Genomic DNA, 27607 nt, shown 5'->3' on the forward strand with positions numbered 1-27607 from the left:
GTGTAACTTCTGCATTATTTCCTAATCCTTTATCAAGCTGCAGGCCCATTAACTGACATAACCTGGCTAGCTAACAGAAATCTTCCTTTGTCAAAAGAAACATTCCCTGCTCAGAGGCTGCCATTCACCAGTCTACTTGCACGTAGAATTCCTAGAAGAAAGGCCAGGGAACTGATTATGCCTAAACATTGCTGCTGAAATCCATGTGAGATTCTAAAATAAGATATTCAGCCCCCATGGGCATCCCCCACAGCAGATGCTTTGCAGGTTATTCCAGATGGTTTCCTTGGCCTGTAAAAATCAGTTACGTGGTTATAATACAAAGGCAGCCACTGTATCAAGTCCTTTTTAAAAAAAATTAGCTGCGAATCTCCACTGGCTTCTCTCTTCCTAGCATGCCGAAGAATGGATTCTGTTTTCAGCCTATGTCTAGTCATAATTTGGTGTTTCAGCCATTACCTTCCCTAAAGTAATCCACAAGTCCTTTTTAAAATGTATAAGGACATTATCGAGTCAAATTAGCCACATTCAGATCAGACTATTACAACCTACGCTACATGGGACTGAACTGGATGAGTTTGGAAAGCTGCAATTGGTTCGGAATGCAGATGCAAGGTTTCAGGTAGGAGCTAGGTACCAGGTAATTCTTCTTCTTTTTCTTCTTCTTCTTCTTCTTCTTTTTTTTTTGCTGTCAAGTCACAGCTCACTTATGGGGTTTTCAAGGCAAGAGATGTTCTGCATCACAACCCTGGTATTCCTTGGTGGTCTCCCTTCCAAATGTTGACCAGGACCAAGATCTGCTTGACTTTGGAGATCTTGATGAGATCAGGCTAACCTGGGCTATGCAGGTCAGGGCAGGAGTTTATTACTTCCATTTTATTTCACCTGGAGTGGCTGTCTGTCAATTAATTCAAAGTGCTGTTATGGGATTACAACATCTCAAAGATCACCTTCACCCATATAGAGCTACCCAAGACCCAGGTGATCACCAGCAGTCCTTTCCTTTGTGGGACCCCATGGTTAGAGATACAGTTGGGCAACCATGAGGGCTTTTTCAGTAGCTGTGCCCCATCTGAGGAATGCTTCCTCAGCAGAGGTCTTTGTGAACCCTTCCTTTCCAGTGTTCCACGGCATGCTGGTCCTGTTTAAGAGGGTCTTTGTGGTTAAAGCTGATGATGAGTTCTGATCTTAGATTTGTTTTCTGGTTTAACTTTATTACTAAAATCAGTAGAACTTGGTTGAATGCTGAATTTTAACTGGATTGCACCATTGTTTTATTTTAAAATTTCTATAATGGCAGTCCCTTCCATAAAGAAAGATTCAGGTGGGTAGCCGTGTTGGTCTGAAGCAGCAGAACAACGTTTGAGTCCAGTGGCACCTTTAAGACCAATAAAGTTTTATTTAGGGTTGTCAGGTCCCCTCACCATTACGGCGGGGGGACTGGGGGGCGTTCTGGGGATGGGTGGGATGTCATCAGGCAATGTCTCGGTGTGATGACATCACTCAGAAGTGACATTGTCATGTTAGTGACGCGCACAACACTCTGGTTTTGGAGTAAAAACTCTATGATTTATTTGCTTCAAAACCATAGAGTTTGGCCTCAAACTAGAGCATCATGCACGACATCACCGATGTAGTGACATCACTTCCAGGTGATGCTAGGGATGTTGCCTGACAACATCCCTATTTGGGGGTGGGTTCCCCCCCGGCCAGCTGGCTGGCAGCAGATCACAGCCCCCAAAAGCAGAGGAACCCCCACTGGGACCTGGGGGCTGGCAACCCTAGTTTTGTTCAAAGTATAAGCGTTCATGTGCAAGCACACTTTGTCAGACATAATGACGAAGTGGTCTTGCACACAACGGCTCATACTTTGAATAAAACTTTGTCTTAAAGGTTTCACTGGACTCAGACTTTGTTATAATGGCAGTATAAGTGCTCCCGTAATGGTTTACTGCTTCCTGCCTCTTGCTTTCTCTCCTTACATTACTATCGAAGTTCATTATTTTAGTTGGGAAAAAGATCACTGCAGTTTTGATTGGAATGCTTATGAACCAGAAAGCCCAGCTTTTAAATTGGACCAGGTCTCTGAAGAGGCAGCATATTCCCTAAATAAATAAATATAAAAATATATATTTTGACTAGCATTGACAAATAACCATGTAAAAAAATCTGGCCACATGAAACATGGGAAACGAACAGTTCCGACTCATGCAGTCTATGAATCAGGGATTACAACTCTGTGGGAAATTCCATATAACAAAATGTTTTTTGTCCTTCCACTAATTAACCGAGAATTGTACTGTGTCTGTTCTCTATTTTTTTTTACCACATTGTCTGTCTTACCACTGTCTTAGACCATTTCTGCACTGACAGCTTGCTCCGGAGAATCTGAGGAGTCAAGCCTTAAGGGTTGACTTCACAGTCTCACACATTCCCTCTGCACTGTCTCCCCCACCCCCCCGGTTGATTTATTTGTGTATTCTGTATGCATTCTGCATCTACAAGCAAAACCCACATTTTTGGAGCTAACTGGCTGTCATCCTCTCACTCTCTCCCTCCCTCCCTCCTTCCCTCTATCTGTGATTCTGCAAAAAGAAAGTGAAAGGAGAGGGAAACCCAGATCCACACATGCAAGACTGACACATTTGGGAGCAGGGAATCCTCTAGTCCTTTATATTTGCTGATTCCTTCTTATGCTGTCTCTGGCTTTTTTTAAAGATTACCTGAGTAGGAGGACACGTCCTCTTTTGTCTTTGGAGAAGGAGGGAAAGAAAACAGAACAGAGAGGGAGTGTCAACCTAAAGAGAGAGAGGCAGAAACAAGGAGAGGGAAGTGGGCAGCACTTAAATACCTGCAGAAACAATTCTATTCTAGAAAGGATTAGCGATTTGAAAGCAGATGAGAACAACGAATCGCAGCAAAAGGAGTTTTGGTAGCTGCAGGGCAACAGTGTGCTGGAAGTGGTCTGAATGCAGATTCCTGCAAAACAAATGCAGAAACAAGAGAAAGCCCTGCCCCAAAGTGGAAGTGAGAGCTGGAGGGAATGCAGAATTGAAGAATATAATGTGCTCAGAAACCGAGGCAAAATACGGGTACCGAAAGGGCTCAAGCCAGGAAATCATAGATTCTCATTCCAGACTCACCCTGAATTCCTGGACTTTATTTCCGATAACTATCGCTGTTCTACCGATCAATACTTTGCATTCTCATCCTCTCCACTTGTGCAGAAGTTGCCAACTCTGCTTTTCTTTCTCTGGGACTTTGGGACATTTACTTGCCACACAGGAGCACCCCTCTACTGCCTTACCTTATTTTTTCATTGAGGTTTTTGGAAGTTCTGCCTAAGCCCCTACTCTCAACCTGTGGATTATCAAAACAGACAACATATTGGAAATTAAGGTGATTTTGGTATCCTGGGATTTATAGCTTTAGAGAAAAAGAAATGGAGGAGATGGGAATATTTCTCTCTTTAGCCACATGTGTGTGTGTGTGTGTGTGTGTGTGTGTGTGTGTGTGTGTGTGTGTGTGTGGGAAGCAGAGGCCTGTGGCTCAAATGCGGAAAGTTAAGGTGATTTTAGTATGCCAGGACTTGCTGCTTTAAATAGAAGAGACAAGAATATTTCACTCATTAGCCATTATTTTGTCTCTCTGTGTTTGTACATGCGGGTGGGGGAGGAGATAAAGTCCCAAATATAGAAAATGAGATGATTCTGCTGTCCTGGACCCTACTTCAGCTGAACCAATGCTCCTATATTTTCAGGTCAAGGTATTTGAGAAGACAATATTTAACGTGGGTTCTGAGATGCATTTGGAGATTCATACTGAGTATTCAGGATAGGAGTGGTGTAGTTGTTAGATTGTTGGTCTAAGACTGCGGAGACCAGAGTTCAACTGCCCACTTAGCCATGAAGTACACTATGTGACCTTGGGCCAGTCACACACTGAGCCTTAGTTGTGAGGAAAAGAGAGAGGGGGAGGAAGTATTTTCTTTCATACACAAATGAAATACTCAAATTAACTCAGTGAAGGAGTTCACGACATCTTTCCTCTTCTCTTACAGAGTCCTCTTTCTTTGACTGAGAATCAGACTATTATGAGTGAAAAAATTAGGTTTTACAAACCACATGATTAATTGTTGATGGCATATAGTTTTTGGAAATATAAATTATTTTATATTGAAATAATGTAATATAGATTACTAAGTACAGGTCTGGACAAGGTTCAGCCCTGTGCCTCCCCCCTCCTGGGAAATTCAGAAATCTATGCGCCTGCTTTGTACCAATACTTTCTGACAGCTCCAAGACTTTAACCTGTGTTCAGGCCAGCAATTTTGTTTATTTTCATTTCAGTTGTCTCCTTTACATTCCCAGTACAATTGCCCTACACTTCCCATATATGGATTTCCATTCCTCCTGAAAACTACACTGTTGCACTGATACTAACACTTATCAAATAATTTGAAGCCTCATGCTAAGAAAGGTAGGGAGGATTTTGAGATGCAGTCATGAAGTAATCAGACTAAAGATATAGGCAACAGCCCTCGGTAGGTGTGCCATTCTGTTTATTATTTTTATTATTGTTACTTTATTTTTGACATTTTTACCCCACCTTCCCTGCGAGTGGGCTCATAAACTGGGAGCCCATATGAGTACAATAAGTGCAGTTAACATCTCGTGTGAATTGGGAAATGCATGTATTTGCCACATGGTACAGCTTCTATTCATGTGACCCAGAGCCCTGGAAAATTAAGGATCTTATTAATATAAATAGAAAGTATACCTGCATGGAAAGTCTACATGTTGCCCAATTGACACAAGATGGCTATTGTGTTCCTGATATGCACAGCTGGTAGGCTTCATGTGAATGGCATGAACATCTGTAAATCGTCTCTGTGTTTGCCCCAGTGGAGCAAGTAGCAACTCAGTGAGGCCATTTCAGGTTAGGAAAAGACTGCACTGGGGGAGGATTAGCCCCTCTGTGCTGTGGTCTGGATCCAAATTGAGCATCCATGTACCTTCTCTTTATAACAAAAAGACCCTTGGACAATCTCCCAACATTGATTTTCCAGCATCTTGTCTAGTTTGACTCCAAGCTCCTGCTAAAAGCAATTCACAGCACTATTGTTAAACAGAGTTACACCATTCTAAGCCCATTGATGTCAGCATATTTAGAGGAGTGTAACTCTTCTTAGGATTGCACTGTTAGTGTGTATGCAGGGGGAGAATGGTGGATAAGCATATAAATGCAAAGGAAGAAATCTAGCATATATCTGAGTTACACAGAGTGTGGGGTGGGGGGCAGAGACAACGATGTCGAGACTAGTAGACCTGTGTCCAGAGTGGTAGACTTTAGCATGATGAAGCTGAGACTGTTTTACCAACCTACATCCTGTGATTCAGTACTAAAGTGATGCCTATCTACATAAATAGCATAAAATGGTGTGAAAATGGCATATAAAGGGGAGATGGCTAGACCAGGGGTCATTTCCTGCAGGAGCGCACAGGAGCGGAGCTCTGGAAGTAAAGAGCAGGGGGCGGGCGCATGCAACAAGCCCCACCCCCTGCTCTCAGTAGCCCTCAGTCAGAGCAGGAAGCAGCCAGGTAATTTGCAGAGCCTCCCCTGGCCCCGCGGTCCAAAACAGTCCAGTGGCACCTTTAAGACCGAGTTTTATTCAGGTACAAGCTCCCCCTCCTCTGCGAGGACAGATCTGCACGTTCCCCCCCCCCATAGCTAGCATAGCTAGTGTGTTGCCTTCTGACATACTTCTGGTGATGTCAGGGGGTGTGGCCTATGCAAATAAGTTATGCTAATGAGTTATGCTAATGAGCTCCTGCACCTCTTTTTCTACGAAATGACCCCTGGGCTAGACCAATAGTAGGAAAAGACTTTGGATGACTGACAAGGCATGGACCAATGGTATTACATTGTAGAATGGTACCACACTGATGCTCCCCAAATAGCAGTCAGTTCCAATCTAACATTGTGCGCCTCTGTCTTCTTACAGGACCACTGCTATTATGAAGGTCACATCCCAAATGATAGTGGCTCTACTGCGAGCATCAGTGTGTGCCATGGCTTAAGGTAAGATGTGTCAAAGGCCTGGAAAGTATTTTCATTGGTTTGCATGGGTTGTTAACTCAAAAGAACCAAGTTTGGTGGGATAACAACTTAAAATACACAGCAGCAGCTCCAGGAGAGCATTTTTGGATGATATCGAGAGTATCTTCCAGCTTTGCTGCCTCTACACTGCCAAGGATTCAGGTCTTGAATCATGAACTTTATCATCTGAGGCCAAGGGTCTGTGCCAGTGACCTATGGAGGACTACAGATTATAGCTCCCAGATGCCAGATGTTGGAAGATGCTGAACTCCAGTGATCCACATGGAGAATGAACCTTTCTGCTGTTCTCTGGCTGTTGAGCAGACTCCTTAGCCTGCAGGGTAGGAGAATGTGATCGATCTCCAGGTCTGAATCATATCCTGGGTGCTTAAAACCTGGCTCTGACAGTGGTAAACCACAGGGTCAATTTAGGAATTGGAAAAGACGTAATCTGTAAATCTGATTGATCCAGATTTGGTTCTGATTTTAGTTCTGGGTTCAGAAATGAGTTTTGCCAACTGCACGTTATGTGTTCTGTGGATTGGTGTGACAAAAAAGCAGTAGAATTGGCATAATCTTTGTACACAGGAAAGTGGGAGCTTATGAATAAGGAACACGACTGGAAGACAGGAGGAAAACACATGCATTAATACAAGGAAAATGCTCATTCTCTCCCTGGCCACTGACACCTTTTGCAGAAATTGCTTGATAGTTTTCGGGCTTATCTTCATGTCTGTGATTTCTAGGAACGTGTTTTAAAATAAACAAAGCCTAGATATGTGTGACTCTCAGGATACAAGATTCAGAGGGAAAAATCTCTCTATTCAGATTTTAAAAAATTACCAGAGTGAGCCAAACTACTGAGAATTTGAAATCATCTGATTCTGTTACTGTAACAATTATGACTTAATAACATATACATCCAAGGATGTGGAACAAGAGAAACAGACATGGAGAATGCCAAATGGGTTTGGAGGACAAAGGGGGTGGAGGATAAAAGTGATGTAGAAAAGGAGAGGGAAATGGCTTAACTAATGAAAATGAGGAGTTTATCGGTAAAGGAACATGGTGCTTTAGGATGAGTCAGACCCAGAGGTCATTTCGGGGGGGATCGCGGGGGATCGCAGTTCCCCTGGGTGAGGTACGGGGGGCGGGGCACATGACAAAGCCCCGCCCCCCACTTCCGGCCGCCCCGTTCTGGCCCTCATTCAGCCAGGAGAAGGCCGGAGAAGAGGGAGGGTAAGTTGCTTCCTCCCTGCCTCTCCCCACCCCTGCCTGCCTGGGGCCAGAGAGGGCCTTTGCGGGGCTTCCTTGCACTCCCACCGGCCTTGCAGGTCCACCGCCAGGCCCCTCATGGGGCTCAGCAGTGGAGCTGCAAGGCCGGCGGCAGCCGGGACCGCTGGGGGCGGGGTGTGTGGCCTTATGACACACTTCCGGTGATGTCAGGGGGTGTGGCATATGCTAATGAGTTATGCTAATGAGTTCCCCTAGCTCTTTTTCTATGAAACGACCCCTGGTCAGAACTATGCAGAGTCTATGCAGCCAAGGACCAATATCTTTGACTAGCAGCCCAGCCCTGCTGCCTTAGATTCTTTAACCTGTAGGTTCTAAATATTGAACCTGGAACCTCCTGCATGCAAGGAACCAGGAATTACATGGCCTGACGTGGACACGGTGGCGGTGCCATGGCTTGGTGATACAAATAAACACTGCATGCAGAAATTCTCTGGTTTCCAGTTTATCTTCAGTTTAAAAATATCTCAGGTAGCAGGTACTAGGAAAGTAGGTGCTTTTATCTGTCATACTGGAGAGGTGCAGCCACTCTGAGTATGCAATCCAGATCTAGTTGGACTGAGGGGGTGGCTTGATATAAGGCAGCTTCATATTCATGTATCATGTGTTGAACACTGTGCTGTTGGTGGGTCCTTCCTAATGGCCATGAGGAGTGTAGGATGTGGTCTCAAGGGTCAGATTAGCAGAGGGTAGAACAGATAATTCATTAGAAAACTGGCAACATGCCTGATCTAGTGGAATGTGAAAATACAAAGTTACACATACAACATATGCTTTGTTAAAACCATTGTGAATTTTTATTACAATGTGAGAATCAGATAATCTCCACATTGTAAATCCTTTTCCTTTCCCCCCCCTGCATGATGTATTTATTGATACGGCAATTAATTTAATCTAATTATGTTTAATTTATTTAATTAAATGATAGATCAATTAAATAGAAATGGGAATCTTTCCTGGTCATCCTATAATGAAATGTTGTTCCAATGCTTTACAGAGGTTACTTCAAGAGCCGCGGCAAAAGGTATCTTATTGAACCCTTGAAGTCCTCAGACAGTGAGGCACATGCAGTCTACAAATATGAACATCTCGAAAATGATGAGGCCCCCAAGATCTGTGGGGTTACCAACACTACGTGGGAATCGGAAGATCCCCTCAAAAAGACCTCCAGGGCGAGTACCAGTGCAGAAGTAAGTCTCACCCCACAGCTTCAAACTTAGGAAATGGTTTGAGAGCAATGACTGCATTGTAATATCAACATTCTAAAATAATTTGCACATTTTGTTTTCAAATGATTTTTTTTGGGGGGGGAGAAATTATGATTGGTTAAACTCTAAGTGACAAGTTTTTGTTTTTGTTTTTAAACTATTTTGGTTTAGTGTTTCTGTAAAGCACCTCGAAAGCCTTGTCTTTGTACAATACCATATAAATGGTATAATATAAACTAAGACATAAGAAAATACTGAAGCTGCCGTTTCGTTTCTTTTCTTATTTAAAGAAAACTGTGGGCTACATCAAGTTCCCTGTAGGCACAACCCATGAATATGGGGGTATCCCCATAAGGCATAAGTCCCATTCTCACTCTCTCCATGCTGTGTGCGAGTGGGAATTACAGAAAATTGGAGGCTTGTGTGTACCCCCTGTGCCCTTTTCTAGTCTTTTCCTACTCTCTGAGCTTCAGCACGAGTTCAGTGTCATGGACAGGACTATGGGAGGTGTGCACGGATGTCTCATTTCCTTAAAAATCCATGTGTAGCAGGTGGAATGGGAAATATTCCCTTTACAATTCCTTCACTTTATGGAGTCTACCTGTGGTAGACATGGTTGATCCCCATCAATTTATTTTATTTTATTTTATAATTTTTATTTTTACTTTCTACATAAATCTTACAAAACTACACACTAGCTAAAATTACAGTTATATAACCATATATGATGATAATTAATATCTTAAGTCAAAGCTTTTCTCTTATTCAAGTTAAGAATAAAAATTCTATTCTGTTATTTTGATATGCAAAAAAGTAAAGTTATTAACAATGCAAGATTATGTAATGTAATATGAACATTTCTTCTAAAGTTTAAGCTATTTTCTGCCTTTCCTTCCTCTCTTCTTGCTTTTATCGTCTCGGGGTGGTTTGGGTGCTACCTCTCCCAATTCTGATTCAGATTCTACTTCTGAACTGCTATCTGAAGATGTTTCATGGCTTTCCAAGCCATGCGAACTGTCCAGTTCTCCTTCTTCCTCCTCTGTGTTCTTTGTGTTGAACACTTTTTGGATTCCTGATGTCTTTTCAAAAACTGCTTCACTTTGGTAAAAGAGTCAATCTTTTCTTTTTTGCCTTTGTAGTTGAACATCAAGGCCGGCCTGCCCTCCCTTCCAATACTTGTATCTTACTGTATGCAGCAATTGTAGAATCTGATCCTACAGTAAATTTCTAAAAGCAAGCTATAGTTATCGTCTTATGTGTTTGATTCCTTCCAAATGTGTGATTGGTAGCCACCATTCCTTCACAGGATTTCCCTCCTCTCTCTTTTTTTAAGAAAAGGACTTATACAAAGATTTGGGGTGATATGCAAATATATTTAAACAATTGATTGATTGATAAATTTATCAGGTAGCAGCCCTAGAAATAACCAGATATTTTTACCCAAGAAAGATTTGGAAGAAAATAAAGAAAGGCCAGCTAGATGCACCCAAAGATCCATCTAATTCTACATCATATTTCCCACAGTCTCTAATTACACGCCTTCATGAATTCTACAGGTTAGGCAAGGAGGCAATAAACAGGGGAGTGCACATTTAAAAATCCAAGGTTTAATCCCTGGTAACTCCATTTCAAAAGGATTTCAGATAGCAGAGCTGGAAAGAGCTTTTTCATGACATGTTAGAGAATGTCTGCTTGTCAGACTAGGCAGTACTGTGCTCAGTGGACCAATGGTCTGAATTGGTATGAGGCACTTTCATATGTTCATGGGAGGTGGGCATACTTGACCTTTTCCATACAATAGGGATAACAGGCTAGTTCTTCTTAGGGTATCTTTGTAAACAATTTTGTCAGCATATAAAAGCTCCATCTTGTACTGTTTGTGACATTGTGTTGAAAAGACGGTAGAAGTATATTCATGCATTCAGAGTGTAGTCAAAGCAGTATAGGAAGCATTGTAGCAATGCTTCCTAAACTATCTTTGTTTATTCTTAGTGACACCATTAGGTAGCCAAATCTCATTGGCAATGTGGCCATGGGATGTCATCATATTGACTAAGATCTCTGGTTAGCTGGGATCAATCAAAGAAGGAGAAAGTGGGAGGAAAACAAAAGAAGCACAAAAGAAGCAGCAGAGAGGGAAAACAATGGCTGCAGAAAGCTGAGACGAGCTGCAAGCAGACACAAGAAATGACAGAATAAGTTTTCTTTCAGACAGCACTTCCTCAGGCAAAGTATCGCTTCCTGATTTACAGTGACGCATGGTGTTATGCTTCTCTGAGACCTCTATGTATTTTCATGAAACTGAGCACAGTTTGCAATATATAAACATGACATATTTTTACACATTCACCAAGTGACCCACCAGGGAAAAAAAAAAGATAACCCAAACTGCCATATTTTAGCAGAACGTTAGTGGAAAAATTAGTCTTGCTAGCCACCATGCAATTCCTGTACTCCATTTCATTATTCATTCATCAATGAGAACCGGAAACTTTAACATTCTTTAACATGCTCTAATCTTATAAATGGGACAATTTAATTATCCCAGTGCTTTGACCAGGCTGTAAAACAATAATCTTTTGATTATCTGATGATCCCACATTCCTCATTAGCTTGCTGGTGGGTAGGTGGTACATCAGCACACCTCTCAACAATCGTTGCTTTATATTTTTCTTTAGAAGCAAGCGTACCTGCGGGCCAGAAAGTATGTTGAACTTTACATAGCTGTGGACAACACAGTGGTAAGTATTTGGTTGAATGGTTTGCTTTTTCTTTACAGGCTGCCATTTTTAATAGGAGGGTATCTTAACATAAGAATTGGCAGTCTTGATCAGGCCATTGAGTCCCAGATTCTGATTCTGGGAGCACTTTGGCAACCTCACCAGTAAAACATCATGGTGATTGCCTTCTTTGGCTGCTTTTTAATTTAGCCTCTGGGATTATTTATTTATTGAGTACATTTCTATTCTGTTCTTCATCTCAGAAACTTTGTCTTGGAAACCAATATTCCTGTTAAGTCCTCAGGATTTCATTATAGAGGGCAGGGATATTGGTTTCTTATCTCACTACATATGCCAACCTCATTCAGTCCTTACATCTGTATTCTCACCAATCCTCCAAAAGGGCTACATATCCTCTTTATTTTATTTTATTTCTTATTTGGAATAGTAGATGGTAATGTAATGTAATGAATAGTAGAATGTAATGTAATTTGGAATGGTAGATTGGAATGTATTTCTCTCGTCTGGAGACAGAGGAGATACACTACACAGCCAATCACCCCACCTCAAAAAGGAAGATGATGTAAGGTGACTCGCACGCTTAAGAGGAGATGGATGGTGCGTAATGGCAGGGTCTCCGTTAATTATTATCAGTATTCCACAATTAAGAAGGATATATCTGCCCATCAATCTCCAATTTTGATATATTTATTTCCTTCACGATGTTTTCCCCTGGAATTAAACTCAAGCAAATGATAATCATCGAAACTGAGCTTGTTATTTCTGTTTGGTCCTTGAATCTGTTAAACATTTTCATTATGTTGTATGCTAATTTGCTGCTCACCCTCTGCCTATATGTATGGACTGATCACTTCTGTTTCAATGTATCTGAAGAAGTGTGCATGTACACAAAACCTTATACCTTGAATAAAACTTCGTTGGTCTTAAAAGTGCCACTGAACCTGAAATGTGTTCTGTTGCTTTCAAACCAACACAGCTACCCTCCTGAATCTATCTGTTAAAAGGTTGTGGTATCCCACAATCTTGTGAGGACCACAAGGCAACCCAGATGGCTCTTGATCCCTCCATTTTTATCTCCATAGCAACCTTGAGAATGTGATTGGCCCAGAGTCACCCACTGAACTTTGTGAATGAATCGGGATTTGAACCCTGGTCTCCTAAGTCCGACACTCTAACCACTACCTCATACTAGCTCTCTGTAATTCCATAGTTTAATTATGTAGTGCACGACCTCACCAGAGTTCAGCATTTTGAGTACAACTGAGTTCTCTGGGAGACTTAAGCACATCTGCTATTTTCCCTCATGGAAACAACTTAAAATATATATATCTTTTTTCTGGATTGTGCCCATGTTCCATGAGAAAGCAAAGACGTGTATGTACTGTATGTTTTTTAGATTAATGATCTGTTTGGCTGATGCTGTGTTCTCTGCTGACTGGGTGGAAAGGCAGGGAAATTTACAGAATTCCATGACTGGGTACTCATAATGCAATCTTAAGCAGAGTCACACCCATCTATTGACTTCAATGGATTTAGAAAAGTATAACTTTTCACAATTGCACTGTAAGGGTAATATTTACAAATGTTTAATTCCATACAAATTCCTTATTCAGTTATGTATTTCACTAGAAAGCCATTGCTTATACTTGATTATAACGTCATTCATTTTAATAAAACCAGTTGGATTAATTGGTAGTTTCTGTCACATGATAAAAGCATTGGACTGAATAACTGAGAGATCCACACTAAACCTTGGTTTTCGCTTTTTAATTTTTTTCCAGCAGTTTTTTCCCCAAGACAAGAATGTAGCTATATATGGCTGAGGGTTGGCTCTGTGGTCAGAGCTGTCAAAAGGGAAATGTCTAATTCTTAAACGATTGCCTAAAGTGGAAATGGCATCTGCCCCCAAACCAATTTCTGTTAAAAATAATTTGCACAAGATCAGCTGTTTCTTTTTCCAGAAGTATTAGAAGATCTTTGTCTGTTGTGACCTTTGAAGCAGACTCCATTGGGACTATGAATCTGGTTTTCTTTTTAAACACACTCACCGAAGCCTTGGGAGGTTTAAAAGGATTTTGGAAAGGTCACACAGGATCAATATGTCTTGATTTTCCTGTGCTATATATTCTGCAATAAGAGGTATCTAAATCAGAATAAATTTAAAAATGCAACTAAATAAATAGACAGTTCTGTCTAGAGATCTATGTGGCAGAATCAGCATCCACATCTTCTGAAGCAAATTGGTAGCACCATTTGTTGGGTTGGATCCAATGGTTCCCTTTCATTGGAAGATTACTCCTTCTACTGAAGAAAGGATTCCTTTCATACCTGGCTTGACAGTAGTATATGTAAAAAGGATCACAGGATTGTGATCCATCACAAGCTGAACATGAGTTAACAATGTAACATGGCTGCACATAAAAGGCTAATGCGCTTTTTGGCTGCATTGATAGAAGAATCCAAGTCATGAGAAGTAATACAGGGCAGTAGTCAGACCTCATCTGGAGTACTGTGTGCAATTTGGGGCGCTGTGCTTTCAGACATATGTAGAGAAACTGGAACGGGTTCAGAAGAGGGCAACAAAGATACTTGGGGCATCTGAAAAACAAAAGCAGATGTTGAAGGACCTGGGTATGTTTAGTGTAGAGAAGAGAAGACCGGGCAGGGGATGGATTCATGTTCATGCTTTTTTTCTTTCTTTCCTATAACCTACAAGAAAAATAGGGAAGGGGAAACTATAAACTATGGGGGAAAGAAAAGATAAACTACTAAAAACCCAAGAGGTGGGGGTCATATAATGCTTACAGTAAAATAGCTTTGAATAAAATAAAAGAGTAGTTTGTTACATTGTAGGTGATTGTTAACGTCGCTTAAATAATTCAAGTCCAGGTATGGTGACTTAGTAAAGAACCGTGCACAAGAACGGTTAAATAATAAGAATCAAAAGTCAAACTTCAGAGAAAACTAGCATCTAATTTGCCTCTTCTTTCCCTCAATCTATATCCTTGCTTGGGGGCAGCCGCCCCACGTTCCGAATCTGAATCTTCTCCAGTAAGTGCTTCATCATCACTCCCCTCATTGCTCTTCTCATCCTCTTCATTTGTTGCTGCAGAAACTCTCTTGCTTTCATAACAGAGTCAATTTTCCCCCTCTTATCTTTAAATTTGAAGAGTATGACTTCGGGTACGATCCATTTGTAGGATATGTTGTTCTCTTGTAAAAACAAAGCCACGTCTTTGTATTTTTTCCTTTTTTTCTTTATTTCAAAGGGAATGTCTCCTTGCCATCAATTTTAAGGGTAGTTCCATTTGTTAATTTTAATATCTGATCCCTCACTTGTTTCTTGGAGAATCTCACCACCACCTCACCGGGCAGATTATTTTTCTTTATGTATTCTGAATATGACCTATAGATCACATCCATTTCGCCTTGAAGAAAATCCGCTTTAAAATCTGCCACCGGTCCCAAAGCATCACTCAAAATCTGTTTAAGATTCTCCCGTTTAGTCTCAGGAACTCCCTGAAATCTCAGTATAAAGCTTGCCTTTTCCATTTGTAGCTGTAAAAGCTGGGCTTCATCAGAGTTTCTCTTCTTTTCCATATCCTGCATTTGCTTTTTAAGCTTTTTGGTGTTGGCATCCACTTATTTCAGATTCTCAGCTGTTTGCTCTGTTGTTTTTTTTTAAGTCTCATCCAGTTGCTGTTGCTGTGCAGTGAAATTTTGATTGAGTGTCTTCATTTGCTCCAGCAGGGGTCGCAATGCTTCTGTTAGCATCTTAGAGAAGTCTATGGTTGTTTCCGGTTGCGTGACTGCACTCGTTGGGCTAGCACTTCCTGAAGGAAGCTTAGGTTTTGTTTGCTTACCTTTCTCTGTCTTCTTCAGCGACATCTTTGAAGCTGTTTACCTTTAACAAAGTTTGCCAAAAGTCTCTAAAGTCTGCAAATCGCCTGTAATTTCCTTGTAAGTTCCTTACTATAGTCCCATTTTGCTTTCAGTTCCGACCCCTCCTTTAAAAGGCATGCTTTAAGTCCATTTTTATATCCATGTGGGAGGATTCCCGTCTCCCCTCGCTTCCTTTAGGGGGGACTTTCAGCCATTTCTCTGGTTCTCATTTCAACCAAACTCACTTTCAATGTAGATCATGTAGATCTTGCCATCAAACATGTAAAATGCTCAACCTCCACTCGTTTGTCCCAGTATGCGTCTCTGAGTCCAGTACTGGAACACAGTGGTGAGAGTGTCAGGGCATCGGAATGCCTCAATCCACCAGCTCCATGCTGGGGGAGAGGCGATCCTCAGCACCCCGTGGCTAGGAGCCCTTCACAAAGGCTCTGGGGGGGCGCATACAATAGCACCCCCTCTCATCTGCCAGGTCACGGATCACATCCTCGGGAGCTCCCGAGAGACGCATTCGCCATTAGAATGCCAAAACCGGAAGTTCCATTTTCATGCTTTTTGAATTCCTGAAGGGCTGACATTGGGTAGAGGACAAATAGATGTTTTTTGCTACTGCAGAAGGCGACAGTAAATCTAATGAGCTTCAGATTTCAGAAGTGTACATTTCAGTTGAACATTATGAGAAACTTGTTGCTGGGAAGAACTGTTGGCCAATGGATGCACTTATGTGGGGGAGGGGCTGTCCTTAACTTCAAGTCTTCAAAGAGGCTGGACATCCATCTGTTGGAAATACCTTAGCTTTGGATTTCATGTGTTGAGCAGGAGATTGGACTATATGTCCCATATAGACTCTTTTGGCTCTAGAATTCTAGGGTTCATTGGAAGAAGGACTGCCCACTTAGAGGACTGAAGCCATTTGGTCCAGTCCATTGCAAGCCTCACTAGCTGGTGGTCTAATATTAATCATGATCATATTAATCATGGTGGACTGGCTATTTAGCTTAGTTGGTATGTGAAGAAGATAAAATTCAGATTAACCATGAGGTGACTGAGATTCATGCTGAACCCAAAATGGTAGAAATATATAACTTCAAGATCTTCAAGTGGTCATCTGTGCAGCCACACACCATGGGTTTCACACCTACGTTAAACCTCGTCAGGAAACAAATCCATGTGCCCTAGAGAAGTTTTTTAAAAAGTTTTATACGAAGTTAAAAAGAGATTAATTCATGGTAGGCTGCATGTGCAACATTAGTGATGCTGCTGACATTGCTACATCACTCTTGGGGAAAACCTGGAAGTCTGACAGTCCCAATTTCATGAAGATAAATTTAGTTACGTAGCTGTGTTGGTCTGAAGTGACAGAACAAAGTTTGAGTCCAGTGGCACCTTTAAGACCAACAAAGTTTAATTTTGGGTATAAGCTTTCATGTGCATGCACAATGTGTGCATGAACATGAAACTTTATACCCAGAATTAAACTTTTGTTGGTCTTAAAGGTGCTACTGGACTCAAACGTAGCCCTAATTCCAGGCAATGAAAAGTGCTGCACAAATAGCACCCTGAAAAATATTATGCCTAAGTCTGGATGTCTAATCGGAAAGAACCTGGAAGGAGCTTCAGGCTGCTCAATGTGATTCCCTTATGACTACACCCCTAACTTTCTCTCTCTTCTCTCTCTCGGCATCTCTGAATGCTTGTGTTTGCAGTTTAGGAAATACAGCCGCAATATTACTGGTGTAAGGACAAGAGTATTTGAAATAGTCAATTATATAAACATGGTAAGATGATTTTTTGTTTATTCATTTATTATTATTAATCAGTATTATTATTATTTGTTGCATTTATTTGAAATATTCAATTATATAAACATGGTGAGATTTCTTCTTCTTCTTCTTCTTCTTCTTCTTCTTCTTCTTCTTCTTCTTCTTCTTCTTCTTCTTCTTCTTCTTATTTTATTGCTTTTGGTAGGACTAATGCTCAGGTGCTGGATCTGGCCTGTCATTTGGCCATTTGTGTGTTAAAAGGAGAGATACTCCAGAAATATTTATGTTCATTGTTATGGACTCTGTATAGTCTGAGATGAGTACTGCACATGTGTAGACCCCCCCCCCTGTGTATGTGCAGTGCCTTTGTTTGCACAGATGACCATTCAGTGAACATCAGCTTTGGGTAAAGGCAACATTGTCCACACTTTACAACAAACAGAAAGACTGGTTTTTTTATTGCTATGTAAAAAGCAGTACCGAACAAAGGGACCTGTGTAGCCCACTACCATCTCTGCTGAATGACTGTAGTCCTCTAAGGAGTTAGACAGAGGCCTTTCTCAGCCTTCTACCTAAGATCCTTTAAGTGCCAACGAACTGAACTAGCAAATTGATTTTAACAGTCACCAGTATCCCTTCTTATCCTTTGGTATAGCAGAAATATAAGACCTGTGTCTTGATCAGGGGTCATTTGGGGGGGGGACGTGGGGGGACGCCATCCCCCCGGGTGAGGTGCGGGAGGGCGGGGCCTGGAGCTCCCTGCTGGTGCCCGCTGGAGGTCGCCGCCGGCTGTGGGGAGGACACACTTCCGGTGATGTCAGGGGGTGTGGCATATGCTAATGAGTTATGCTAATGAGTCCCCTAGCTCTTTTTCTACGAAATGACCCCTGGTCTTGATCATATTCTCAGATGGCAAATAGGGACTCACAGAATTGAATTCTACTGCAGACTAGCTTTCTCCCTGACATGCTAATTTCTATTTCCCCCCCCCCTTTGGAGGAGCATTCCATCATATGAGTCTCTACCTGCATTCTGAAGTGGTGTGGCAAAAGTACAGGCTGACCACCTCGGTGAGAACTCAGCTTACGCAAACAGTAGAACAAAGCTCGATTCAGCTGTCTTTGTGGTGGTGGAAAGTGCTGTCAAGTCACAGCTGGCTTATGGGGACCCCATAGGGTTTTCAAGGAAAGAGACATTCAGAGGTGGTTTGCCATTGCCTGCCTCTGCATCATGACCCTGGTATTCCTTGTTAGTCTCCTATACAAATACTGCTAAGACCCTGCTTAGTTTCCAGGATCTGACAAGATCAGGCTAGCCTGGGCTATCCAGGTCAGGGCAGGTGTCTTTGTAAGCTGTGTGAATACCGGTCAGATCTCAAAATCGTTACAAAAACTCTTGTGCCTATATTTAAGGGGGCACAGGTGGGAAAGCTCTCTCAAGCTAAGTTCCCAAGAGAGGTATAGCCAGACAATGCAGCAATTCAGGCACCGCTGGTTGATACAGTTTCAGTCAGAAATCTTACATCATTATTTTAAAACATGTGCAATTTCACCTGCATCTAAGTCAAAAACACAAAAAACCACAGAGTATTTTCGTGTTCTGTGCTCCCACAGGTTTACAAAGCCTTAAACATTCACGTAGCTTTGATTGGCTTAGAAATTTGGTCTGACGGGGACAAGATTGTCGTGGACGTTTCCGCTGGCACCACTTTAGACCGATTTTCAGAGTGGAGGAAGGAGGTTCTGCTGCAGCGGAAGAGGAATGACAATGCCCAGTTACTCACGTATGTCTCATAGCGATCACAGGGGGTGGGGGGTGGTCACTTTCAGAATGCTGATATGCACCTCATGATGGAGCAAGGGAACCACCAGAAATGTAGTGTTGCCAACCTCCAGGTGGGGCCTGGAGATCTCCTGGAATCGCAACTGATCTCCAGGCTTACAGAGATTAGGGCCCCTGGAGGAAGGGACTGCGTTGGAGGGTGGACTCAATGGCATTATATCCCATTGAACATCCACCCCTCCTCATACCCTGCCCTCCTCAGGCTCTACCCCAAAATCTCGAGGAATTTCACAACCTGGAATTGGCAACCCTGTACCATACACTTCAAAAATGATTTGGGCCTGTGTTCTCAGGATCCTCTCAAGGGCATGTCAGAGCACTGTTCAGTTTCTAAGAGACTGACACTGCATGGGAACTTTCCCATCTTCCTTGAACGAAAGACCTACTTCTTCGCGTAAATCTTAGACAAACATTTGCAGCTACTCAGTAGTTACTCGAAGGTACATTTCTTTGTTATTCAGTATGACTTCCTTTGGGAAGAGAGATGTCCCAGTAATGGGAAGGGATGGTGCTAAAGGGATGAAAAGAGGAGAGTGCAGGTACAGCAATGCATCGTGTTTTTGACATTTGTTATCACTAAGATTATTTATCCTATTCAAGTGCCTGGCTTGGGTAGAAAAGCTATGCTCTTTTTATTTTATTTTTAATTTTAGTATTTAGTACATCTTTTTAAATGGTCTTTTAACCTCTACATATGACTGGGTTGAGCTTGCATTATTCTAATTCATTAATGAATTAATAAATATTACTTCCCAGCCACCAGAACAGAATCCCTGCCTCACCCTTAAGCATGAAATGAAAGTAGGGACAGATCGGTCTATTTATCATTCTTGAACCATTTTGATTGTGGGCTGGTATGAAAGGATATTTGAGGCATTCTGCATCTGAAGCCCTGCCACCTCCCACAACTGGTGATATTCACGTTGCTGGTAAGCTCACCAGATGTCTGAATGTATCAACAGTATGCTGTAGCAGTGAAAAAGGCAAATTTAGTATTAGGAGTTATTAGAGCAGGATTTAATACCAAAATGTGTCATAATGGAAACCTACCGTGCGTCTGCAGATCAACAGTGAACCCTGACAGCTGTTCAGAGACATATGTTAGGCTGACGTATGTCAACAGATGAAACACCAACAGATGGAACAACTGTATACTGAGCCAAGACCTTTGGTCCATTTAACTCAGTATTCTCTATGCAGACTAGCAGCAGCTCTCTAGGCTTTCAGACACATGCGGCTGCCTTAGACCGTTGGTCTATCAAGGTCAGTATTGACCGGCAGCAGCTCTGCAGAGTCTCAGTTAGAGGTCTTTCAATTCACCTGCTTCCTGGTCCTTTTAACTGGAGATGCTGAGGATTGAACCTTGGACCTTCTGAATGCAAAGCCAATGCTCTGTCACTGAGCTATGGCCCCTCTAAGACCTTCCCCAACAATTGCCATAGTTTAAATGGAGATACCAGGGGCTGAACCTGAGGATTTCTACAGGTAAAGCATTGACTCTGCCACTGATCCACAGCTGTTGCTTTGTGGCTATGATTTTATGTCATTTAATGATGAGCGAAATGACATCAGCAATAATGTCTTCATTAGTAAAGCTGGTGGACCTGTGGCACTCATAGGTTTTACAAGTAATTTAATAATTGAAATGGCTGTCACAGGTCCCCCCAATCTGATTTCCACCCCTTTTTCCTTCCAGGGGGATTGACTTCGATGGTCCAACAGTAGGGCTGGCCTATGTGGGAACCATGTGCAGTGCTGCCCACTCATCAGGGGTTGTTCAGGTTGGTTTTGATTTTGGAATTGGAAAGTTCAGCTGACAAGCCAGTTCTTGCAGACTAGTGCTCAAAGAAGTTGAATTAGAAGGCGCGTCTATATTACAAGCCTAAAGCGATTTGACTGCCATGGTTCCATCTTCCCACAGAACCATGGGAAGTTTAGTTTGTGTGTTGGTGGATAAGCATGCATGCCTCATTAGGCATGAGAATGTAATATAATTCTCGATCTTCTCTTCCTCGCAGAAACTGAATTCTCAGATTCTTGGAGGGATGCCATTCCTGTTGAGATGATGTTGACATAGAATTAATTCATGATGCGGATATGCTCAAAGTGCCACTGAGAACTAGATTCCTTTAGCTTGCTTATTTTATTAAAGTATTAAAGTATTAATAACTTGCTTTTCCTCATGGTTCATGGACTGGAAAATGCCAACATATAAAAAAGACATATAGAAAGGGGGAACAGTCGATAAATGCAGCATATCATTGAGTTTTGTAAATTCAGTTTGAAGATTTATATGCTATAGCCATTTTGTAATTGGCTACATAGCATTTTCCTTTGTTCTGAATTCTGGGATTGCATAGTTGTCTCTTGAATCTTGATCAGTCTGGCAAAATTTGCGATACGTCAAGACAAATGCAGCCTACCAGCCACAGCAATGTACTGTGTTGTATGTCAAATTCAAGTTCAAAGTTTATTTCAATACAATATCAGTAATAATAAGGATTAAAAATAAGAATAGAATAGAATAGAATAAAATATAAGATTAAGTGCTGATTGTGAGGGGACGGAGACAGGGAGGTTATTATTAAGACTCGATCAGCCGCTTGTGTATCCCACATGCCCAAAGGCAAAATGTAGCTACTTTATTTGTTATCTCCTGGGAGGAATCTGCAAGAAGGAGGGAGTCGTAAAATTGCTCTGATCTTCCTGGTAGAGTTGATAGGACTGGGACTATGTACTGAGATGGAATGTCATTGTAGAACGGGCAGTGCAGCAGCGCATGGTCAATAGACTCTACTTTCCCTGCATGGCATGGGCAGAGCTGTTGAGGGAGTGGGACATGATGGTATCTGCCTTCCAGGAGGGTTGAGGGTAGAGGTGTACATCAGACACTTGAGAAGCTCTCCTTTTGCAATCTCAGTTTGGCAGCCAAAGTAGGAGGTTTATCGAACCATGGCTTGGTTACTACACATGGCTTAGTGGGCTATATTTGGCTTTGGTAGGGTTGCCAAGTGAATTTCACTCACCGGCGGGGGAGCCTCGCCGCGCACCGGGAGCCGTCCCTCGTCATGCGCACACGTGCCGCCAGCACATCATCGGAAGTGACGCGCGACGTCGATCGCGTTGAGGGCATGGCCCCAATCGTTGGAGGGAAAACCATAGAGTTTTCCCTCCGACGATCAGGGCCACGCCCCCAACGTGATCAACGTGGTTGCGTCACCTCTGGTGACGCAGCCACGCTGCGCTTCGGGGGGCGGAGTCCGCGGCGGTGGAAATCGGGCCTCCAAAGCGGGGGTTTACCCGCCCCCCGCCCCCACTTGGCAGCCCTAGGCTTCGGTCATGGTTGGTTGAGTCTTATATATTTTTAATTGATATGCTGAACTGATTTATACCTTGCCTTTCCAATGAATTGTTGAAAGATCCTAGTGTAGGGCCCCCCAACTTTTTGCAGCCTAGGGTGGTTTGCGCAACCACCAAAGGGTGGCCACAGAAGCGGGAGCCAGTCTCACAGTGAAGATCTCTGTGCTGTCGTGGCAGCTGCTGCCAAAGCAAGGGTTTTTAAAAACTGCACAGCCTGTCAGAAACCCTGTTGGGCAAAAGACCCACCTGGCCCCTCTCACTTTCTAAAAGTGTCAGCAAGTGCCATGGGCACTATTTTGGAGGCGCCCTCCACTAAAGAATCAACCTGGCCAAAATCCTGTTTACCATAACGACCAAACAACCAATCATCAAAATATGACAGAACAGAGACAAGGCAGTAGGTAATCAACTCAAAGGTGATCCTAAAACAAAATGATGGAGGATCAGAGTCTCCCGAAGCACACAGACGAGTTCTTTGACAGATATTCCAGGGCCAGTGATAAGGGGATCTCCTGCAGGAAGGCATTCCAAAGCTTTGGGTCAACAATAGAAAAGGCCCTTTCTTTGGTCACCACCCAACTTACCTCTGTTGACTGGGGGGACCTATAGAAATGTCTCTGATGCAGGTCTCAGGTTCAGATGGGAAGGAATTTTTAGCTCACTTTTCAGCCAAAAAGTGGCTCCCAAAGAAGCTTAGCGAACTTGACATCCAGTACAAAGTTCAAGTTAAAATGTCACACAAGTGCTTTCAGGAAGTGGGTTTGCCATAAGTTCTGGGTCCAGGAACTATTCAGGGGGTGCTTGATTACTGCCTTGCCTCCCTCGGACGGCCTCAGCACTGGCACTTGGTAGCTGCAGGTCTTACTTGTAATGAAACTTCCTTGGAAAGAAATGTGACTGATCTTCCTCCAATGCATTTACTTGGCTGTTTATGACCTGTTCCCTTTTATTTTGCTTTGCCTGGGTGCTTTTGCCTGAGAGAGGCATGGAACCTTGTCAAATACAAACAGCTAAACCTGGGCCAGAATATTATCTCTTGTGGGTATGTGTCATTGATAAATAACAGCCCTTTCCTGTTTCCCAGGAGTCTAACAATAGTTTCACTGTTCTCCTTTCCGCAGGATCACAACACAAACCCAATTGCTATTGGCGCCACTATGGCCCATGAAATGGGCCATAACTTTGGCATGAATCATGACAGCAGTTTCTGTACATGCAGTTCAGGCTCCTGTATCATGGCGGCACAGCTCAGGTGAGGTGATTGGCAGAGTACATGCAGGGCTGGCTCCAGTTTTTTGTTTTGTACACTAGGCAAGGCTACCTTCTGGCGCCCTCCTCCCCATGCGCCCACTGATTATGGGGTTGCCAACCTCCAGGTGGGGTCTGGAGAGAAGGAAGACTTTCCTCCGTGCAAACTCTGCACTACCCTCAGTCACCGTGGTTAGTAGCCATTGATAGACTTATCCTCCATGAATCACTCTGATCCTGATTTAAAGCTGCTTATTCCTGTGGCCATCACTACACCTCTGGCAGTGAATTCCACATTTGAGTCACTCTCTGTAAAGCAGTATTTCCTTTGGTCCATCCTGAACCTACTGCCCATCATTGGAAGCCCTTGAGTTGGGAGAAAAAGGTCTCTTTGTCCACTCTCTCCACCCCATGCATAATTTTACAGACCTCTATCATGTTCCCCCTCAGTCATCAGATAGACCTGATGATGTGCAGTACCTAATAATGGTGCACTCATGCGCCTCATGATTTAACTTAGGACAGCAACATAGGGGAAAGGGTTAATTCCTCCCACATCTCTGAGAGTACAATCTACATATCAAAAGGCAGAAGAGTAAACACAGGAAGAAAACAGGGTTACTGCCTCTCTAGCTATCTGACTTTCTTGCCAGGAAGTCTGGAGGATGAGGCAGGGGACAGTGCCCAGTCCTTCACTTCCAACAGGCTTGAGGTCCCTTGTCATTCCGGGAGATCTCCCCGGGGGTTTGTAACAATGGTGAATAGAGCAGGGTGGAGATTCTTCCCTTCTCCCCCCCCCACTTGTTGAGAGGCTCCGCTGTAGGAGTTAGGCACTGCCCTCCCCTTTGGTCTGGCATTGGGAGACTCCTTCCCTTCTCCCCCCCCACAAGGTGCCCAGCAGTTCCTCCCTCCCTGGCCCGATTTCTTAGTGCGGGGGCATGCGCGGGGAAGTGGATCCAGCTCTGGGCTGGGCCCTGACAGCCAAGCGGCTGGGGGGGGGAGGCGGAGGCATGAGGAGGTGGGGGCGCCACTCCCGCCTGACTGGCCGGCTCACGGGGACCCTCGCCCTGTTTTGCCAACCCCCCCCCTTCTGGCCCTGCAGGCGCCCATTTCCTGCTCCAGGGCAAGTCCGAGTGCTGCTTTGCCGATGGGAACAGGGGTCACACTGGGAGTGTGTGGTGCGGGGTATTTGTGATTCACAAATTGTGAAGGAGGGAGGGCAGCCGGACGGAAGGAAAGGGGCTGGTCTGATGCGGCCCGGGCACAACTTAGAAGGAGGGATCGCAGCCCAGGCGGAAGGAGGAAGGGCGGTTGGTTGCATCGGGGTGGAAGGAGGCAGTGGCAGCGGCTGGGGGGGCTTTTGGCGGGGGGGAGGGCAGCAGGGCAGCAGGGCAGTTCAGGATGAAGATGGTTGGGGGGAGAAAGAGGCAGCGGTGGCTGGGGTCAGGGGGCGGCGCAGCATGCAGGGCTTTTAGTGGGCGGGGGCGCAGTTCGACGCCCACATGATCGGCCCGCTCTAGGCGAAAGTCTAGTTCGCCTAGTGAGCAGGCCGGCCCTGAGTACACGCAGAAGGAGTCTGCCAAAACCTGCTTGTTTGCTGACATGGGGCTGAATTAATCAAGCATTGTGATGAGCTGCATTCGTTTGGAAAACCAGCCCCATTTGTTTCATTGTGTTGTTCCTACTATAGAAGCAGATGGGGGGGGGACCAAAATGAATGAGAAAAAATGGGAAAATGTCATTCATTCAGTTTTGTGTTTGTTTTTCCATTGCTAAACAGTGGGAATGCAGTCAGGAATGCCAAGCTGGGAGACTGTTCACCCATTCGCCTCATCATGTAAAACGGTCCTCAGTGAAACCAATAAACAGCAAAATGTTCATGCTTTAGCTCATGGTTGCCTAATCACCAAAGGGCTTCTCCGGCACTGGAAATCTCTGTGACCTTTTATGTAAGACTCCTGCAGCCTTTGTGCAACATGTGACGTCTTGATGGTCATATGTGCTCTGTGGCAAAGGCTTGCACAGTGGCCATGGCTTCCTGTTTTAGGAAATGTTGAAGCCAGAAAGCCTGTTCCTTGAGAATGCTGCTTCAATGGTTACATAACATTCTCAAGACCCAGGGCATGATTGATTAAACAGAACTTGTGGTATGTACTTCTAAATGCTTTGGTTTTTCATATGGAAGATCTTGCTAACAGAACATATCCTTTCAAAAGAAAGAGGTGCTGTGGTTTTTGGCACAAGTTTGTCTGACCTTTTGAGAAACTCACTTCTGCTAGCCTGTGGTGTTTTGCGGGTTCTTTGTGCTTTTTGCTTAAGTTTCAGTGTCTGCAGTGGGACCAGGTGACCAAGGTTCATTTCGATTGCTTTGTGTTTTGTTGCAAATCTAATAAACAAAAGGGTTGTGTTTGGACAGGCTTTTGTAACTAACTAGTTTGATTGCCCAAAATAAAGTAGCATATTTTCTCCAGTCTGTCTGTTTTTATTGTGCCGTGTGTGTACAGAATAAAACACTGCAATAAAACAATTAGTCATGTTTGAGTTTCCCTCACATCTTGCTTGCTAGACACGATTAGGGAGCTTATTTGTATGTGTCCAAATGAATTTGCATGATTACACAGCTTTCTTTCATTATCACAGCACCTTCCACTTTGCCATTCATCTGCCATCTCCAATTTTAAAGGGCCCTTAGATAAAAGAAAAACTGTTTTATGTGTTTGAATTGAAGCTTACTGTGTAGTGTCTCATCAGGTGAAAAGAGGGGATGAACTGTGCTTTGCAATTCAAGCAAGCCACTTTAGTTTCCTGACCTTGACTCTGGGGGATACTGCTGGGCTCATAACCTTGTTAGAAATCCTACACACTTCAGTCACCACTCTGAGGGGTACAGGCTTCAGTCACCAATCAAGACAATTTAATTCTTGCAATGGGCAAAGCAACTGCAAACTGCAGTGGCCTAAACCACTTGGAACTAACTCTGACAACAGCCACTGAGGTGATCCTATCAGGAGGTCGCTTTGCTTGTAATTGAGGAATTCAAGCAAGGTAAATTTGTCTGGTCATGCAGAGGAGAGAAAATATGAAAGAGCTGAAAGCTGCTGAAAATCCTGCATGTAGAAAACTTTGTCCAAAATTTGGAAATAAAAAATGAAACAGTGGAAGATTCCACTTTCACTTTGGGAACAAAACATTTTCCTCCATGTCACCCTGATGCTACATGTACAGGCAGTGTCCAGGTGATTGGCTCTCCCTTCACACCAGCAAACCACAGCCTTTCTCCCACCTCTAAGAGGGAAGGGAGAGGGAGGGGATGCTGGAACAGCCCTGGGGGAAAAAACCAGGTAGTTTAGACCTCCAAAATCTGGGAAGAGAATCACCAACCTTATGATTCTGCAGTATGTGCAGACTGTAGAAAAAATGCTCAAATTCTCATTTTTTAATTTTAAAAATACCCTTTTTTGTGGTATGGCATGATATTGATGCACATTGTGCAAATCAGTTGTTATCTTTTTATGGCTCTTAGGTTGCCCATAGATTCTTACTAATCTAAATACACTAGGAAGCTGCTGGATGAAATGAGAGAAACCAGTGTGCTGTCATCTTGGATTTGGCCTCTTATGTTATGTACAGCTTCCTAGGGAATGAACATTGGTCACCAAGTTCACCAGGTCACACTGTTAAACCTGAACAACTAACACAGGATACTCAGGTCACTTCAATGGAAAGGAAAGTGTTTTTATTATTGCATAGTGAGCTTCTGAAAGCACATGAAAAAACTGTATCAGAAACCTCAGCATTATGGGTTCTTCTTAATCTGGGCTGGGCCCTGAATCTTTGGGCTAAGCCTAAAGAAACCAGTTCTTTGGCATCTTGGATCTTGGCCTTTCATGCAACATAGAGTTTTAATAATGAAATTCATAATGGTAGCACACAAGAAAGGGTGCTTTGAAGCTGGCTATGTGTGACATATGGAGAGATTGAAAGTTTGTATCACACAAACACTGGAAGGAGTTAGCAAAAATATGCATTTTTCAGAAATAAACCTTTGCAAGACGTCTTCAACCTAAACATTTATCTGCAAAGTTTTTTGAAATGCAGTTAAGATGATGAATGATGAATGAATTGGGCTGATTCACTGATCATATTCTTTTGA

General features: G+C 43.2%; 1 protein-coding gene across 1 annotated transcript in view; it reads left to right on the forward strand.

Annotated features, from left to right (window-relative positions):
- The window catches only part of LOC107124339 (zinc metalloproteinase-disintegrin-like ohanin), a 79142-nt gene that overhangs the window by 31135 nt on the left and 20400 nt on the right, over positions 1 to 27607 (forward strand). Inside the window, exons 5-12 of the mRNA XM_015427784.1 lie at positions 6005 to 6081; positions 8390 to 8582; positions 11279 to 11341; positions 16948 to 17019; positions 18618 to 18787; positions 20543 to 20627; positions 23328 to 23458; positions 26352 to 26384. Coding sequence (XP_015283270.1) covers positions 6005 to 6081; positions 8390 to 8582; positions 11279 to 11341; positions 16948 to 17019; positions 18618 to 18787; positions 20543 to 20627; positions 23328 to 23458; positions 26352 to 26384 — 824 coding nt within the window. The remainder of the gene's footprint in view (positions 1 to 6004; positions 6082 to 8389; positions 8583 to 11278; positions 11342 to 16947; positions 17020 to 18617; positions 18788 to 20542; positions 20628 to 23327; positions 23459 to 26351; positions 26385 to 27607) is intronic.

The sequence above is a fragment of the Gekko japonicus genome, unplaced genomic scaffold, assembly GCF_001447785.1.
Source record: "Gekko japonicus isolate JY-2015 unplaced genomic scaffold, Gekko_japonicus_V1.1 scaffold498, whole genome shotgun sequence".
Taxonomy (NCBI): Eukaryota; Metazoa; Chordata; class Lepidosauria; order Squamata; family Gekkonidae; genus Gekko; species Gekko japonicus.